The 17,322-nt window shown below is 38.9% G+C and overlaps 1 protein-coding gene across 10 annotated transcripts in view; it reads left to right on the top strand.

Annotated features, from left to right (window-relative positions):
- Window positions 1-16,928, top strand: part of LOC103115819 (lipoma-preferred partner) — a 474,645-nt gene extending 457,717 nt beyond the window's left edge. For all 10 annotated transcript variants that reach the window (XM_060198522.1, XM_060198525.1, XM_060198523.1 and 7 more), the window contains one exon: window positions 16,197-16,928. In XM_060198522.1, coding sequence (XP_060054505.1) covers window positions 16,197-16,913 — 717 coding nt within the window. In that variant the 3' untranslated portion in view covers window positions 16,914-16,928. The remainder of the gene's footprint in view (window positions 1-16,196) is intronic.
- The last annotated feature ends 394 nt before the right edge of the window (window positions 16,929-17,322 follow it).

Raw genomic sequence — 17,322 nt, 5'->3', positions numbered from 1 at the left:
CCTGTGGACATTTACTGTTATATTTTGTTAGTTTTACTGGTATGTGAGTACTCCTTGATTACTGAAAAACTCATATGCTGAATTTCACTACAATCCAGAGACCCTCCTCCCTTACAATCTAGTACACCATCTTAATCAGTTGGTAATGTTCTCCTTTAAATAAATTGTATTTGAGGTCCTTCTGAATGTACATAAGGTAGTCTCTTATATTAATGCTCTCATTTCTAGACTTAGACAAATGTCATAAGATTAGGAGGAAAGTTACAGAAGCCCAACCTTCCACCTTCTGCATCCCACAATGACCTTGGGTTAAAGAATGGGAAAGCAATCAGGGGAGGGGATGGGGTATAGAGATCTGGTGGTGGGAATTCTGTCGAGTTGTACCCCTCCTATCCTATGGTTTTGTTAATGTCTCCTTTTTTAAATAAAAAAACAAGCTTAGGAGGAACAAAAGTAAATGTATTTAGCCCACTTAAGTAATGTGAGTTCCTCATGTGTGTCCTTCTCTCACTCTACCCTCTGTAGTTTTGTAAAAGAGTTGCAAATGTCTTCCTTAAAGGCAAAATGAAAGAAGACCAACTACTTCTGTCACTACCATCATATTAATGGTATTCTTATCAATGAATTATTATTTCCATGCCTAGTATTTCTACATGTACACACTGTATCATGAAAACTACAAAAAGAAAGAGGAAAGGAAAGAAAGCCTCTCAGTACTTTTATGGTATTTTGGTCTTAATCATGTAGATTATGAATCAACAATGAGGGTTTTTTTTTTTTCCTCCAGGGTTATCACTGGGGCTTCGTGCCTGCAGTATGAATCAAATTCACTGCTCCTGGAGCCCATTTTTTTCATTTTTGTTGTCGTTTTTGGGTAGGACAGAGAGAAATTGAGAGAGGAGGGAAAGATAGACATCTGCAGAACCTACTCCATCACTTGTGAAGGGACACCCCTACCATGGAACCTGGATCCTTGTGCAGGTCCCTGAGCTTAGTAGTATGTGTGCTTAACCCTCTGTGCCACCAGCCAGCCCCCAGCAGTGAGTTTTTGAAAGTTCTAATTCTGATACCCATCTAAAACTATTTTGTTCTAGTTTTATTGATATCTAACGCTAGCAATCACTTTATTCTTTACTGCAGGAAACACTTAGTGCTATAACTAGTTTCGTAAGTATGTACTACTTTACCACATTTTAAAACAAGTCATAAAATCATAAATGTTGACTACCTAGTTTAAGCTGTCTTCTATTCCTCTATTTCTGTAATGCTAATTGCCTAGTACCTTTCAGTGCTCCAGGCACATATTCATACTTATATGCATACATACACAGAAGCAAGGATAACTTCATATTTTAATATGCTAATTGCCTTTGATAGCCTAGTCTGGGTTAGGGTTCTTTCCACCATGTTCCAGGTAATCAGAAAGGATGAACATTTTCAAGTTACATAGTTCAGAATAATTCTGAAGTAAGTATGAATAGACATTTTTAATACATGGTTAATATAGAGACACAGAGTAGAAAACACTGCTGTACTTGGAGTTCTGACTCTTTCAGAGCCTCTCTCTTCCTCTTGCTCACTCATTCACTCACTCACTCATTCATTCACTTGCTCCCACATGGAGCCTGAGATTGAACACAGGACTTCAGTCAAGTAGGGCAGACACTGTACTATTGGACCACCTCCTAGGCCCCAAATACAATGGCTATTTTTAAGAAAATTATCCAGACACTCCAAAACGTGCCAAATTTCCTTCACCTCTGAGATTAGTAACTCAAATCTTATCATATAAAATAGTCCTGAGGCCAGGTGGTGGCACACCTGGTTGAGCATACATGTTACAATGCACAAGGACCTGGGTTCAAGCCCCTGCTTCTCACCTGCAGGGGGAAAGCTTTGCAGGTGTCTCTCTTTTTCTTTTCCTCTCTATCCCCCCTCCCCTCTCAATTTGTGGCTGTTTCTATCCAATAAATAAGCAAAGGCAATATATTTTTTAAATTAAATAAATAAAATAGTAGTCCAAAGAAATTGAGAGGGAACCAACTTTAACTGTATACTCAGTGTCTGAGTGACAAAGACAGGTGTGAGAGAAACCGCTGCTCCCATACCAACCTATCATTTTCAATCCAGGACAGCTATTAGAAATGAATCTACCCCATGTGGTCATTACAGGATTTACACAGGCATGTGCTGAACCTGCTCATAATTTATTTTTATTTCTTCCAATAGACGTGGATTTGGCACAGATGAGTAAATTCTTTCTGGAACAGCAGATGTGACTGGTACACTCGTTTTCTATAACCATTTGTGCTGTGGTTGAACAAAAAAAAAGTTTTTAAGAGTGCAGAATTGTTGAAGGGGGAGGATTAGAATACCAGAACCATTTTCATGATTATGCAAAGTTAGAATGTGAGTAATGTCACTGCACTTAGTCATTATGTGCTTTCATAGCTTGTTTTACAAGGCTAAAGGGATATGTACAGGTTTGGTGAATAGAGCTCTTATTTGTCCATTTAATAGTTACTTTAAAAAAATTACACCTTTCTTCCTACCCTGTAGCAAACATGATCTTTCCTCAGAAATTATATTCTGGGGTGAGGCATGGGGCAGGCTGTGGCACTTAGGGTTAAATATATATATTATCAAGAGCAAGGACCTGGTGTTGAGCCCCTGCTCCCCATCTGCAGGGGTTGATGCTTCAGGAACTGTGAAGTGGGTCTGCAGGTATCTTATCTTTCTCTCCCTCTTTCCATCTCCCAATAGTTTCTTAGTTCCTCTCTAATTAGAAAGGGAGGTGGGTAGTGATGCACCCAAGTAAGTGCACATAGTACTATGCACAAGGACCCTGGTTTAAGCACCTGCTCTTCACCTGCGAGGGTGGGTGCTTCATGAGTGGTGAAGCAGGTCTGCAGGTATCTTTATCTTTCTGTTTCCCTCTCTGTCTCTCCCCCACCCCACCTCCAATTTCTCTCTGTTCTGTAAAATAAAAATTAAAAAACCAGGAAAGGAATAAAGAAAAATGGAAAAAAAATGGCCACCAGAAGTAGTAGATTCGTGTTGCTACCAAGTCCTAGTAATAACCCTTGTGTCAATAAAATAGATAAATAAATAGAAATGAATTACATTTTTTTGATTCAGCCCTTTTATCCATCTACAGAAAATGGACATATGCCCTCTATTTCTGAGAACAGATATGTTAGGAGAAGATGACCCTCAATACAATATTTAATATGAATTAAAATAATATTCTTCAAATCATAATAGTACAGTGATCATTAAAAAGGCACATGTTTTCTGTAAAAAAATCACTGAGCAAAGATCCAGTGACTTTGCTAGATGAGCTTAATGTGTTGTAAGTATGGCATTTTTATTTGAAATATTGAAAGGATATCATTGGACTTTTTGAATTTTTAATAAATTTTTAATAATTTTTAATAATTAATTTTAATAAAGTGGAAATATTGACAAGACTGTAGGATAAGAGGGGTACATTTTCACGCAGTGCCCACTCCCAGAGCTCCATATCCAATCCCCTCCCTTGATAGCTTCCCTATTCTTTATCCCTCTGGGAGTATGGACCCAGGATCACTGTGGGGTGCAGAAGGTGGAAGGTCTGGCTTCTGTAATTGCTTCCTCACTGAACATGGGTGTTGACAGGTCGATCCATACTCCCAGCCTGTCGCTCTCTTTTCCTACGGGGGCAGGGCTCTGGGGAAGCGGAGCTCGAGGACACTTTGGTGAGGTATTTGCCCAGGCAAGTCCAGTTGGCATCATGGTATCATCTGGAACCTGGTGGCTGAAAAAGAGTTAAGATATAATGCAGAATAAATTGTTGACTAGTCATGAACCAAAAGGTAAGAATATTGCAGATGAAGATTTGATGTTTCATTGGTTTTTGACAGATCTTAGCAAATTTTTCTCACAAACTTCTCTAGGACCATAACATGATACCTCTTTCTCTTTTGCTTTGCTTCCAGTTAACCAAATTCCTTTGGAAATACGTGAGGGCCAGTCTGTTTGTTTCCACTGAAGCAAACATAGGGACTTGCTCACACTAGTGACTTCACTTACTGAATTCCACTTATTATTTTGGAAACTTCTGTATGAAAACACAGCAACACAGCTTGTCCCCATGGAGCCTTATTGGTGATTTCCATGCAATGCTGCCTGATGTTCATGCACCGAGTTTCGCATCTGTTGAAAACCAAAACAGTATTTGTTGTCTTTTAGAGGCTTAGTTTTATGTCTTTTCATACTAATGTTAATAGGAGTATTGGTCTTCTAGTCTAAAAAATTGAAATCTAGTTCCAGCCTCTTTAGGCCTTATTAATTTGAGCCAAACTTTCTGAACTTTGTTCCTTAAGAAGAAAATAAAGGTGGTCGGGCAGGTCAAGCGCATGTAGTGCAAAGAGCAAAGATGTGTGTAAGGATCCTGGTTCGAACCCTTGGCTCCCCACCTGCCAGGGAATCGCTTCCCAGATGGTAAAGCAGGTCTGCAAGTGTCTGTCTTTCTCTCTTCCTCTCTATCTTCCCCTTCTCTCTCCATTTCTCTCTGTCCTATACAACAATGATGACATTAATAATAACTACAACAAGGGCAACAAAAAGGGAAACTAAATAAATATTAAAAAAGAAGAAGAAAGTGAAAAAAAAATTTGTGACCTCAACTTCAAGTTCAAATACTCTATGATACTTTAAAGAATAGCATAGAACCAGGGAAATAGCACAAGTGATAGCACAGCAGATTCTTAAACCAGAGGCCAAAGAAGTCCTGTCCCAGGCATCACCATGGAGTCGAGCGGCAGTGCTCTGGTAATGAAAGAAAAATAAAATTAGAAAAAGAAAAGAAAAGAAAGAAAGGTGGTGGTGGTGGTGGGGCAACCCAATTAAAAGGGAAGGAAGAGGAAAAGGGAGGGAGGGAGATATATAAGTTACAGGGTTTTGAAGGCTCTTTATTGCCACTGTACTCAGCAGCACTATTATTCCAACTTCCAATGCTACCAGTCCTGTAAAACTTCATGTTTTACTATCAGATTCCACCAAGATCATGTCCCATGCCCCAGTTACATAGTTCAGGCCTCCTTATTCCTTACTATCCTTCTGGTTTGATTGGAGGAAAGTACGTAAACTGTGGAGGTGATGGGTCTTAAGATGTTTACTTTTCTCTCACCGCTTGCCTGGACTGTGGAATACACTGAAATTGGTGCTGGGAGGTCGTGCACCCAGTTAAGCACACATAATACCAAGTGTGCAAGGACCCAGGCAAAGATCTCTTTACAGCCCCAGTCCCCACCAGCAGGGGGAACGCTGCAGGAGCAGTGAAGTTGGTCTGCAGGTGTCTGTCTCTCTCCTTCTCTATCTCCTCCTCCCCTCTCAATTTCTCTCTCTTTTATCCAATAACAACACAACAACAGTAATAATAATAGAAAAAAGTAATATACTGAGATTAAAGTAGTCTTCATTGTAATGCCCGATCAGCCAGTACCAGCCACATGCATACTAAATTTAGACTAAGTATGCTATGCTTTATGGATATGCAAACAAGAGTGTACCAAATTCAAAGATAATGCCATGTCATCTCTTTTGATAGTTGTTGAAGGGTACTTCTTAAAATTTGGGTAGGGGTTCTGGTTTTGATGGAATGACTTTTTCTTTTTTAAAAAATATTTATTTATTCCCTTTTGTTGCCCTTACTGTTTAATTGTTGTAGTTATTGTTGTTGTTATTGATGTCATTGTTGTTGGATAGGACAGAGAGAAATGGAGAGAGGAGGGGAAGAGAGGGGGAGAGAAAGATAAGACACTTGCAGACCTGCTTCACCGCTTGTGAAGTGACTCCCCTGCAGGTGGGGAGCCGGGGACTCAAACCGGGATCCTTATGGTGGTCCTTGGGCACCACTTGAGCTTAACCCACTGTGCTACCGCCGGACTCCCTGAATGACTTTTTTTTTTTTAATGAATTTGTGAGTGTGGGTAGCCAGACATTTGCATACCCTGTTAAGTGCACACTTAGGAGGTTTGAGACCCAGCTTCGAGCCTCTTTCCCTACATGCAGGGGGGAATTTTCACAAGAAGTGAAGGAGCTCTTCAAGTGTCTCTCATTCTGTCTCCTTCTCTGTCTTCCCCACTCCTTCAATTTCTCTCTGTCCTATCAAATAAAAAAAAAAAAAGAAAGAAAGAAAAAAGGAGGTGGAGGAAAAATGGCTGCCAGGAGCAGTGGATTCTTCTTGCAGGCACTGAACTCCAGAGATAACCCTGATGGGAATATTAGTAAGTAGATAAATAAACAATAAATATAACAAACGTGTGAATGTTCTCCTGGTCTTGATGGTTGTTTCTTTGTTTCATAATTGTCTATTGAATAAAGACTTTCAAGGTAGCATCATCATAGTGCTCCCAATTGACTGGATTTAATTTTTGGGAAAACAACTTGGCATACTGACATTGGTGTCTTTAAGAGTCGAGGGAGCTACTTGTCTTCAAAGTATCACATATCCGTTCAGAAGTATTATGAAAATTAATTAAGTGGAAAAGACAAATACTGTTCTGAAGAGCCACACCAGACCATACTGTACCTTTTTTTCCTATTCATGCCTCTATGCTATTGAGAATAGCCCTTTGCTAGCTGTAGTACATGTCTATAGTGCAGTGTGCTGTGAAATGAATAAATGACGATGCAATTCAAAGAAAATGTTTATGTCTATATTGCTCACAAGAACCCTTTGAAGAATTGAAGAATTTATGAGGTGTTTTTGTGTGTGTGTTAACTTCTTTCCTTACTATGTAAAAAAAGAACATATGCATTAAAGCAAAAGAATCTGTTAAATGGATCAGCTCTAATTTCAGGGCATGACATTTTATTTTGCTTTTATTTTATTTTTATTTTATTCTGGGGCCAGGGGCCTGGAAAACAAATCCACTGATCCTGGGAGCTTTTTATTTTTTTCTTTTCATTTTTCTTATAACAGAGGTTGAGATAGAACTAGAAAATGAGAGACAGAAGTAGAGAGACACCTGCAGCACTACTCTACCACTCACGAATCTTTCCTCCCTGCAGGCGAAGGCCAGGGACTTGAACCTAGGTCCTTGTGTTTGGTAATGTATGAACATTACCATGCTCTTCCTCTTAAAATACTTAAAAACACCTATAATCTCAGACTGACAGGGATTTAGAGGTCACATAGGCTTCTGTGCTAAATATATGGTCCCTGGGTCAGATTGATGGGGTAAATAGTTAACTGAATGTTTCTTGAAACTAATTTGTGATTGTTCCCATACATTAAACTATATTCCTAGAATCAAAAGGTTTTAACTTTAATAGGAGTTTTGACATTCACTACTGTATTATCCTACAGATTACTTATAAAGAGATTGTAGAAACAAACTTTGTCTTGGCCCCTAAATCTAAATTATGTAAACATTGTTCTTTGAAGACAACTGGGCAACCTATCTCCTTGAAAACAACTGAATGTTACCCATAATCCCCAATTATATGTCTATTTCCCTGTTCTGCTTTAACAGTAGTAATTGAAAAGGTGGATCTGAACTGTGCTTTCAACAGAGCCATTTGTCGTTCCCTCTTCAAATTTTCAGAGTTCACTGTGTGAGCAGATAGGTCTAAGATCATTTATGCTAAGAAAAAAAAATTGATGCTGTGGTACTACTGGATTTGAAAAGTACTTCTCTAAATGTGTAGCAATATGTTTTATCCTAGAATAGTGAGTAATTGTATACTGTTCATTTGTTAGTTTGTATTCTAGTTCATGGGGGTTACCTCTGAGAAACAAAATAAAATGCCCATTGCCAAGAACCATGGAGATGTGGGGTCACCAAGCGCCAATGATAACCCTGGTGGAAAAAAAAAAGGGACAGGGGAGGGAGGAAAGAAGGAAGGAAGGACGGAAGGAAGGAAGGATGGAAGGAAGGAAGGAAGGCAGGAAGGAAGGAAAGGGAAGGAGGGAGGAAGGGAAGAGATTGTTCTTTATCAGTCAGATATGTCACTAGAGAAGTAGTGTGACTCTTCAAATGCCCTTCAATTGGAAACAGTGGTGCAGCTCAAATTATTTTTTCCCTTCTAATTCTTGTGTACAGTTTTTTTTTTTTTTTTTTAATTCACTGGTCATCCTTTTTGCTTTTGTGAACTTGCATGTTTTCAGCACTCCTTGGTTGGGTTTTTCATTCAGACAGAGACTAAGACACTTGAATGCCAGAACTTCACCACAATGCTCCCTTATGGTACCAAAGCTCCAACCTGAGCCTTGTGCGTGACAAGGCATGTACTCTATCCAGTGAGATATCTCTGGTGTCATTTTTTACTTGCCCATGTTTTTAGTTTACAGTGTTAAGTTGCAAAATGCACATTCTGTACTACAGTTGACCTGAAGGTACTTAGTCTTTTAGGTTCTTCTAAAAAGGAAAAAATATGAAGAATGTTAAAGTCAGGGAAGGAATATTTGGATCCCTAGTTAATTTGGCAACTCTTGCCTTTACCAAGAGTATGAAACACTCTGTTATGCACATTCTGCAACTACTGTTGCCCAGATGCCAAAACTGAGTATCATTTGCTGTTGTCCCATTTACTCTTGTTATTTTTCTTCTAGGAGAGAAATATTTTCTCTACCCACATTTTGATCACACATCTCTTAAAAATAGGAAAACTATACATAGACTGAGAAGGCTTTTTTTTTTCTTCCACATGTGTTGTTTCACTTTCTTTATGTGAGATAGGTAAAAATATTTCTAAATTCCTAACCTGTGAATCCAGATTACTCCTGTTGTAATCTTGGATCTGCCAACATGACAGTTGTGTAACTTGTGCACTGACTTTTTCTCTGCCTTAGTATTTTGTTTTCTTGGAAAATAAAACTAGTAGTTTCTGCGTCAGGGACTTTTGAGGATTAGTATAAATTGTGTTGTTTAATATGTATGAAAAGTAAATGTTTACTGTTATAATAGTGTTTCAGTACCAATAATGATTCTAGGTTTTTTTTTTCCCCTACCACAAGGATGCACAAAGTGCATAGTTGCTAGTGAAAGCCCTTCATTAAGCTCTTACTCAATTTACTTTAAACAATTCTCATGAAAGTATAATAGGAGTTGAAATACTCATAATCCTGTCTTACAAGAAATCAGTCACTTCCCTTTCCATAGTTTCCGTCTTCCTTGTCCACATGGAAATGCCATTCTGTGTAACTTCAATCATAGTGCACACATGACTGATCTCACATTTTGTGTTTTTCCTTTAACATTTACATTTTCATTTAAGATTTTAAGCATTTTTTCATGTCATTATAATTGCTGGATCAAAATGCAATCAAGGGACTGAGTTTTTCATTTCTATTGTTTTTTACATAGCCTTTTGTTTACTTTCCTCTTCTGTTTCCTTCTAAAGTTTCCTTTTTTTTTTTTTTTTTTTTCCTCCAGGGTTATTGATGGGGCTTGGTGCCAGCACGACAAATCCATTGCTCCTGGTGGCCATTTTTTTTTCCATTTTATTGCCTAGGACAGAGAGAAATTGAGAGAGTAGGGGGAGATAGAGAGACATCTGAGAGTCAGGCTGTAGCACAGCAGGTTAAGCGCAGATGGCACAAAGTGCAAGGACCGTCATAAGGATCCCAGTTAAGAGTCCTGGCTCCCCACCTGCAGGGGAGTCACTTCACAGGCGGTGAAGCAGGTCTGCAGGTGTCTATCTTTCTCTCCCCTCGTCTCTCCATTTCTCACTGCCCTATCCTGCAACAACGTATCCAACAACAACGACATCAATAATAACTTCAACAATAAAACAATAAGGGCAACAAAAGTAAATAAATAAATATTTTTTAAAAAGCAAGAGATACATCTGCAGACCTGCTTCACCACTTTTGAAGTGGCCCTCCGCAGGTAGGAATCCTACCTACAGGGTTTGAACCTGATCCACACAGGTCCTGGCCTTTAGTACTATGTGCCCTTAACCAGATGTGCTCCTTCCGGGACCCTAAAGTTTCCTTCCTAAGTAAAAAATTATTCTTGCTTATCACATCAGTCTTGCACAGTAAAAAAATGAGTTAACTGGGAGTCAGGCGGTAGCACAGCGGGTTAAGCGCAGGTGGCGCTAAGCGCAAGGACCGGCATAAGGATCCCGGTTTGAGCCCCTGGCTCCCCACCTGCAGGGGAATCGCTTCACAAGCGGTGAAACAGGACTGCAGGTGCTTTCTCTCCCCTTCTTTGTCTTCCCCTCCTCTCTCTGTCCTATCCAACAACGAGATCAACAACAACTACAACAATAAAACAACAAGGGCGACAAAAGGGAATAAATAAATAAATAAATATTTTTAAAAAATGAGTTAACTAAAAATTCTCTGAATGCTGTGACTCTGATACCCTTTGTCTCATTGTGATGTTAGCAAAACTTCAGTGGCTGCTAATGTCACACTTTAAATAGATGTTATTGAATAAATAATCTGGATTAATCAAATTAAGATCTGGGTATTATGATGACTTATTAGTTAATTCACTATATATTTTGTTTCAGTATATATTTTTATGATTATTTTGTAATTTTATTTGAAACTTATCCCTTCACTATTTCTTCGCAAGATGTGAGCTGATGTCATATAGAATTTACATATACAATATGACCAGCTAAATGAAAATAAATATCTCAGAGACTTCTTTGAAAGATAGTGATGTTATAAAATTCAAAAAAGTAAAGTCATTAAAATATTTAGAGAAAGGGAAAGACTAATGAATTACTGTAATTAGGCATGCTTTAAATATATCACAAAGTTTCTTGATTGTCAAGTGATAGGAATAATGAGGTAGCTCATATTTTACATGTTTGGTTATAATCTGACAAGAGAAATGCTTTATTCTTGGAAAATCATTACTGATGTACTCGTTCAGATAGTTGTTAAAGGTCTGCTGTGATATGGAGAAAACCATTGGGATAGCAGTAGTGTATAAAAGAGACCATCTTTAACCTTGTTATAGAGAAATATGCAGGTGTGAAGTGTGTACAAAAGAAGTGGAGAGAGGTCTCACCCCTGGCTCCCCACCTGCAGGGGGTTGCTTCCCAAGTGGTACAGCTGGTGTGCAGGTGTCTATCTTTCTCTCTCCCTCTGTCTTCCCACTTTCAACCTGGAATGTGGTCTGATTCAAACTTCCTCTGAGTATTCTTTCTGTGTGTGAAGGGTTCATTGAAAGGAGCAAGAGTAGATTCTGGGAACCAGTTTTGATTTTGCTGAGCAATTCCTGAATAAAAATGTACCTTTATTTTAGAATAAAGGTACAACAGGAAGCAGTAAAGTTAGAGTACATTTGTTAGCTATCAAATTTCCTACTTGGAGAAAAAAATGGAATGGGAAGTGAAGGAGATCTTTGTGTGTTCTCACTTAAGCTAAACCTTGGTGAATGAGGATTAGACAAAAAGTAGATTCAAGAAAGATGATGAAACAACTTTTATCATTTTGGATCTGAAGAGATACGAGACTTCCAAGTATAAATGTTAAATAGATAGCAGTGTCCAGAGAAGAGATGAATCAAAATTAGAAGCTGAAAGGTCTTTATAACATGGAAGTTATTTCAACAGGGGTCTGTGGTCCTAGAAAGAGTGAAGAGCAAGGAGAAAGGAAATGAGAGGCAGTCCTGTGTCACTTAAAGAGGATCACTATTCAGGTACCTCTGGGCAATATTGGCTGATGTCATCAGCAGTGATTTTCCAGAGATATTAGAAAAGTACTTGCAACAGAAAGCTAGAAAGGACCTGAGTATGTGCAATCATTATTGAGCAATTGAACTGACTTCGTTGTTGTTGTTCTTGGCTGCTTATCCAATAGGATTTTCTACTGCAAAATATGAGTTTCTTATCTGTTTATGAAAATCATCAGCTGACTTTCTGTGGCTTACCATTTGACATCTGTCTAGACTACAAAACATTCCAGTTAGTTATTAAAACTGTAAGGTCACCATTTTAATAGAGGTATATGTAAAACCATTTGGGAGTAAAGGAATATAGGGAACAAAATTCAGAGCTTTACAGGGGATTCAAATGTGGTGGTGTTGAGAAGGAGAGTTGAAAATCAAGGTTAAATCATGGCAATGCAGAGCCTAAGGAGGTGACAGTAAAGGCTAAAGATAGGGATGAGACTGGAATAAAGTGTAGGATGTATAAAATATAGTAATAGGTTAGATTAAATTAGATTAGACCAGGTGTGTGTGTGAGAGGGGTGGAGAGGGAGAGGGAGATTAAGTATGTGAGTATATTAAGTATATTAGAGTAGATTAAGTATATGAGTCAGGCATACACCCAAAAAGAGAGGAATATAAAACATCCTGACTTAAGTAGAAAGGAAGAAAGCTGAGAGGCAGTTTAAGAAAGGGCCAAAGAAAGTACTCTCACAGCCCCTTGTCTATTCTTATAGCCACAGCCGATTCTGCCTGGTGATATAAACTAGTCTGATCCATATAACAGTTACTGGTTATATTGGGTTGTCGGAAAAGTCATGACTTGCATAGAAAAATATTTCATCGCTTTTCTGACAGCCCAATATGCTGATCCCTCTACCAGATTATAGACTCCTGGTAGCCAACTAGATCTGCACAATTCATCCCCAAATACTATCTGCCAACCCTCGTGACCTAACAAAGCTGAAGTCTCTTAGGAAACGATTAATGGGAAAAGGTCTCATAGTCAGAAAACACCCACAGATATATTTGTATGTTTGTATATTTTCCAGCTGAGGTCAATTTCTAAAATGAAGATGTTATGAAAAAAATTCAACTTCTATAAAATCAAAAAAGGAATAAAATGGCCCAAACTAAATATATGGAAATGCCAAATTACCCAGTATATAGAAAAGATTCACTGTGTCTAATTGAATACATGGGCCAGAAAAGGGTTGCTATAGCTTTCTTAAATAATCAGGAATATAAATATACTTTAAAACAATTCCTACTGGGGGTTGGGTGGTAGTGCAGCGGGTTAAGCGCATGAGGCATAAAGTGCAAGGACCGCTCAAGGACCCTGGTTCCAGCCCCTGGGTCCCCACCAGAAGGGGGGTTGCTTCACAAGAGGTGAAGCAGATACTACTACTACTACTAATAATAATAATAATTCCTATTTCCTACTCCTTCTACCTCTGATGAGATAAAAATGTAAAATTGCATAGGAAAAATTTGCAAAATATACTATTTTAGGCACAGTTATGCTATAGAAATGCTTCAAAATACGTTGGCACACACACAGCAATTTATTAAAAATAAAATTGTGGGAGACCTTCTAATCCTCCAAAGAGAGTTCTACAAATGAGATGCTTCCTAGAACAGAGTAAAGGATTCTGAAGTCATACTCTACTGCCTTCCTTCAAAAGCTGTAGGAATATTTAAATAAGGTCTCTGTGCCTGTGTGTTTTCACCAAGAATGGGAAAGAGAAATTTTGTGAAAAACATTGCTACTGTGGCATTAAGGGATGCAGCCACTTTTTATTCACGTTATGAAAGTGACTGGTTTTCATTTTCAAAACATGTAACTTTGGAAGTAGCTGTTGGGCGCAGCCTTCTATACAGCTGCAGCCAAGAGTATGCCTGTCATTATCCCAGTTGCTCAGTCACTGTATCCATTTTTAGTTGGGTTTGTAAAACGTTCAAAATAGGAACTCCGGGTTTCTGCTGATCTTGAGTCATCAAAGATAAACAGAGTTTTAGTCTTTCATTCAATTCCATCTATGCTTTTTTTTTTTTTAAGATTGACTAGAAAAATCTGACAGTACATTATTTCTGGGTTCAAACATTTTGTTGCCTTTGATGTTTTATTGTTGTTTTTATTGTTGTTGTCATTGTTGGATAGGACAGAGAGAAATGGAGAGAGGAGTGGAAGACAGAGGGGGAGAGAAAGACACCTGCAGTCCTGCTTCACCACTTGTGAAACGACTCCCCTGCAGATGGGGAGCTGGATGCTCAAACATGGATCCTTATGCCGGTCCTTCCACTTTGAACCTGCGCTTAACCCACTGTGCTACCGCCCGACTCCCTCAAACATACTTTTATGCTATTAACTACAAAATTTCAGATCTTCACTTACTATGCATTCATTCATTTAGGATATATAAGTTGCTTACTAAGAATAATAGTAATCTATAATAGTAATCTCTATTGAGTTATATTAGGACCACCTTCTTACAGAAGGAAAAGGCTGTTCCAGCAAGGCAAGTATATTTAGGTTGTTTCACATACAAAATAAGTGATATCGTTGCATCCTGAAAGAGTAATATCACAAAAAGAAAAACAGTTTTATTCAACTGCTTTCTACAACTCAACAGAATACTTTGAGCCATTTTGTTATAAAGAAACCATATGGTCGGGAGTTGGGTTTGAGTCCCTGGTCCCCACCTGCAGGGGGAAAGCTTTGCGAGTGGTGAAGCAGTGCTGCAGGTGTCTTTCTGTCTATCTCCTTCTCTATCTCCCACTCCCCCTCTTGATTTATGGCTATCTCTGTCCAGTAAATAAAGATTAATTTTTTTAAATCTGTCACTGGTTTGTAAATAAGTCTCTAACAGGGTGAATATTTGAATGTCCAACCCTCCCCTCAGCCTTGTTGCCAGATCTCCCATAGTTTAGCAAAAGGGTCGTTTGATTTTTCTGTACTCCTAAGGCATTCTTTGTACAGTATTTCTAGAGAAAATGGGTACAACAAATATCGGGGAGATATCCATGGAGGAGGAGGCCACATTTGAGTTATCTTTGCTAAATCTTTCTGTACTGTGACTTTTGAAAGTAAGATTTAGCAACTTTTTGGTTGTACCTGGGATATTTATTTCACTCGGCAGCCTTTTGTTCTCTCTGCTTAGTCCCCTATGTTTCTGTCAAGTTCTTTTATCTATCAGTAGAGTGACTATGTCTTTGGATAGTTTGTGATCACATTATTCAATTTTTTTATGTCATATTAAAATGATAGATTTGGAGTAACGTATTTTTCCTTAAGCTTTTTTTTCTAAGTGTTGTACAGTTTTCATCTCTTACACTTAAAGCTCAAACATGAGATTATTTTATGCATAAGGTATGGAATAAGGACCAACTTTATTCTTCTATGTGTAAGTCACCCAGTGTTCCCAGAACTCTTTGTTGAAGAGACTGCATTTTCCCCTTGAAACTGGCCTAGCATCCTTGTCTAAAATCAGTATCTGTGTAGGCAAGTGTTTATTTCCAAACTCCATTTGTTCCATTGTTCAAAATATCTTTATGTCAGGACTAGACTGTCTTATTATTTTGTATTAAGTTTTGAAATTGGGACATGAAGACCTCCAGTTATCTTCTTTTCAAATTTTGCCTTTTCAGAGTCTCTTGAGATTCTACATGAATTTTAGAATGGAGTTTTTTTTTTCTAGTTTTGTAGAAAAGTGCCAGTGGGCATCTGATTGGAATCACAGTAAATGTATAGACCGCTCTGAGTAGTTTTCACATCTTTACAGTAATGTCTTCCAATCCATGAATGCAAGATGTTTCTTTATTATAGGATTTTTTGTATTATGGAGTTTTGTAAAACCATTTTTGGTTTGGTTTATTTGTACAATTTTTTCTTTTTTATATTATTGTAAATATATATATTTTTATTTTTGCCTAGAGCACTGCTCTGCTGTGGTTTTTGGTGGTCCCAGGGGTTGAATTCGGGAACTCTTTCTTTTTTTTTTAATTATTTATTTCCTTTTGCTGCCCTTGTTGTTTTATTATTGTAGTTATTATTGTTGTTATTGGGTAGGATAGAGAGAAATGGAGAAAGGAGGGGAGGAGAGAGGGGAGAGAAAGATAGACACCTGCAGACCTGCTTCACCGCCTGTCAAGCCACTCCCCTGCAGGTGGGGAGCCAGGGGCTTGAACTGGAATCCTTCCACCGTTCCTTGCACTTTGCGCCACATGCACTTAACCCACTGCGCTACCACCCGACTCCCTTTGGGAACTCTCATGTGAAAATCCTCTAAACAATGGCTGTACTATCTTCCTGACACTTGGAATTGTTGATTTTTCATTTTTGGAGTTTGCTTGCTAGTGCGTGGAAATGCAACTGATTTTGTGTTTACTTGTGAACTCTCAGGAGGACCACGCTTCATTTGGATTTTGTAGAGTAAATGAAAACTAAGAAGTAGAAGCTTTAACAATTTCATTATGTATTCTTATTTTTTATTGGTAGTAATTTTTGTCTTTTCTCCTTTTTCCCTCCCATTTTAGGGCTCTGCTACTTCAACAGCCTCTCCCTCAGTTTCCACTCCTGTCACAGGACACAAGAGGATGGTCATACCAAACCAGCCCCCTCTAACAGCAACCAAAAAATCTACATTGAAGCCACAGTCTTCACCTCAAAGTGGACCCATTCCTGTGACTCCAATTGGAACACTGAAACCTCAGCCTCAGCCAGTCCCAGCCTCCTATACCACGGCATCCACCCCTTCAAGACCGACCTTTAATGTGCAAGTGAAGTCAGCCCAACCCAGCTCTCACTACATGGCTGCCCCTTCACCAGGACAGTCTTATGGCCAAGGGCCTCTTGGCTATAACACTCCACCAGTTCCTGTCTCTGGGCAGTGCCCCCCACCTTCTCGGGGAGGCCTAGATTATGCATATATTCCACCCCCAGGACTTCAACCTGAGTCTGGGTATGGATATGCCCCTAACCAAGGACGCTATTACGAAACCTACTGCCCACCAGGGCCTGGATATGGGGGCAAAAATGACACTAATCTTGCTTATGGTCAACAACATCACCCCAATACCTGGAAGCAGGAACAAGGATACACTCCAGCTGGGGTGGGGAATCAGAATCCCCCTGGAATGTATCCCGTTGTTGGTCCCAAGAAGACCTACATCACAGATCCTGTTCCAACTCCCTGTGTGCCGCCACCACCACAGCTAAAGGTAGGAGACTCATGGGCATTGCGATGGGGATGAAAGTGGCTGTCTTAGCCTGTCTTCCTGAAAAATCAGCGCCTAAGGCAAAACTTAGCAAAGTTGGCATAGTGACTTCTAGAGTAGAAGAACTGTTTAAGGCACAGCCCAGAAGACAGTAAGGCCAACAGAATATTAAGCAGGGAAGACATCTTGTCTATCTAGCTTCCTTTTGAAAGGGGCTGTGCACAGTGGCTTTCATTGATTACCTCATTTATTCACATTACTGACCCTTCAGGGAAGATCTTACTCTCCAGGTTCTATCCCATTATAATAGAGTTAAGAATAACTTTTTATAGCAACTATCCCTTATTTGTTGTTGACTTGCAAGCATATGTGTTTTTTAAATCAATGATCAGTTATTCCTGTAGATAGGTGGAAATATAGTATCACACATACCTACCGCCTTCCA

Source organism: Erinaceus europaeus, chromosome 9 (genome assembly GCF_950295315.1).
Source record: "Erinaceus europaeus chromosome 9, mEriEur2.1, whole genome shotgun sequence".
Classification (NCBI taxonomy): Eukaryota; Metazoa; Chordata; class Mammalia; order Eulipotyphla; family Erinaceidae; genus Erinaceus; species Erinaceus europaeus.
The sequence above is the reverse complement of the archived record's forward strand: the minus strand, read 5'-3'. Positions and strand labels throughout refer to the sequence as shown.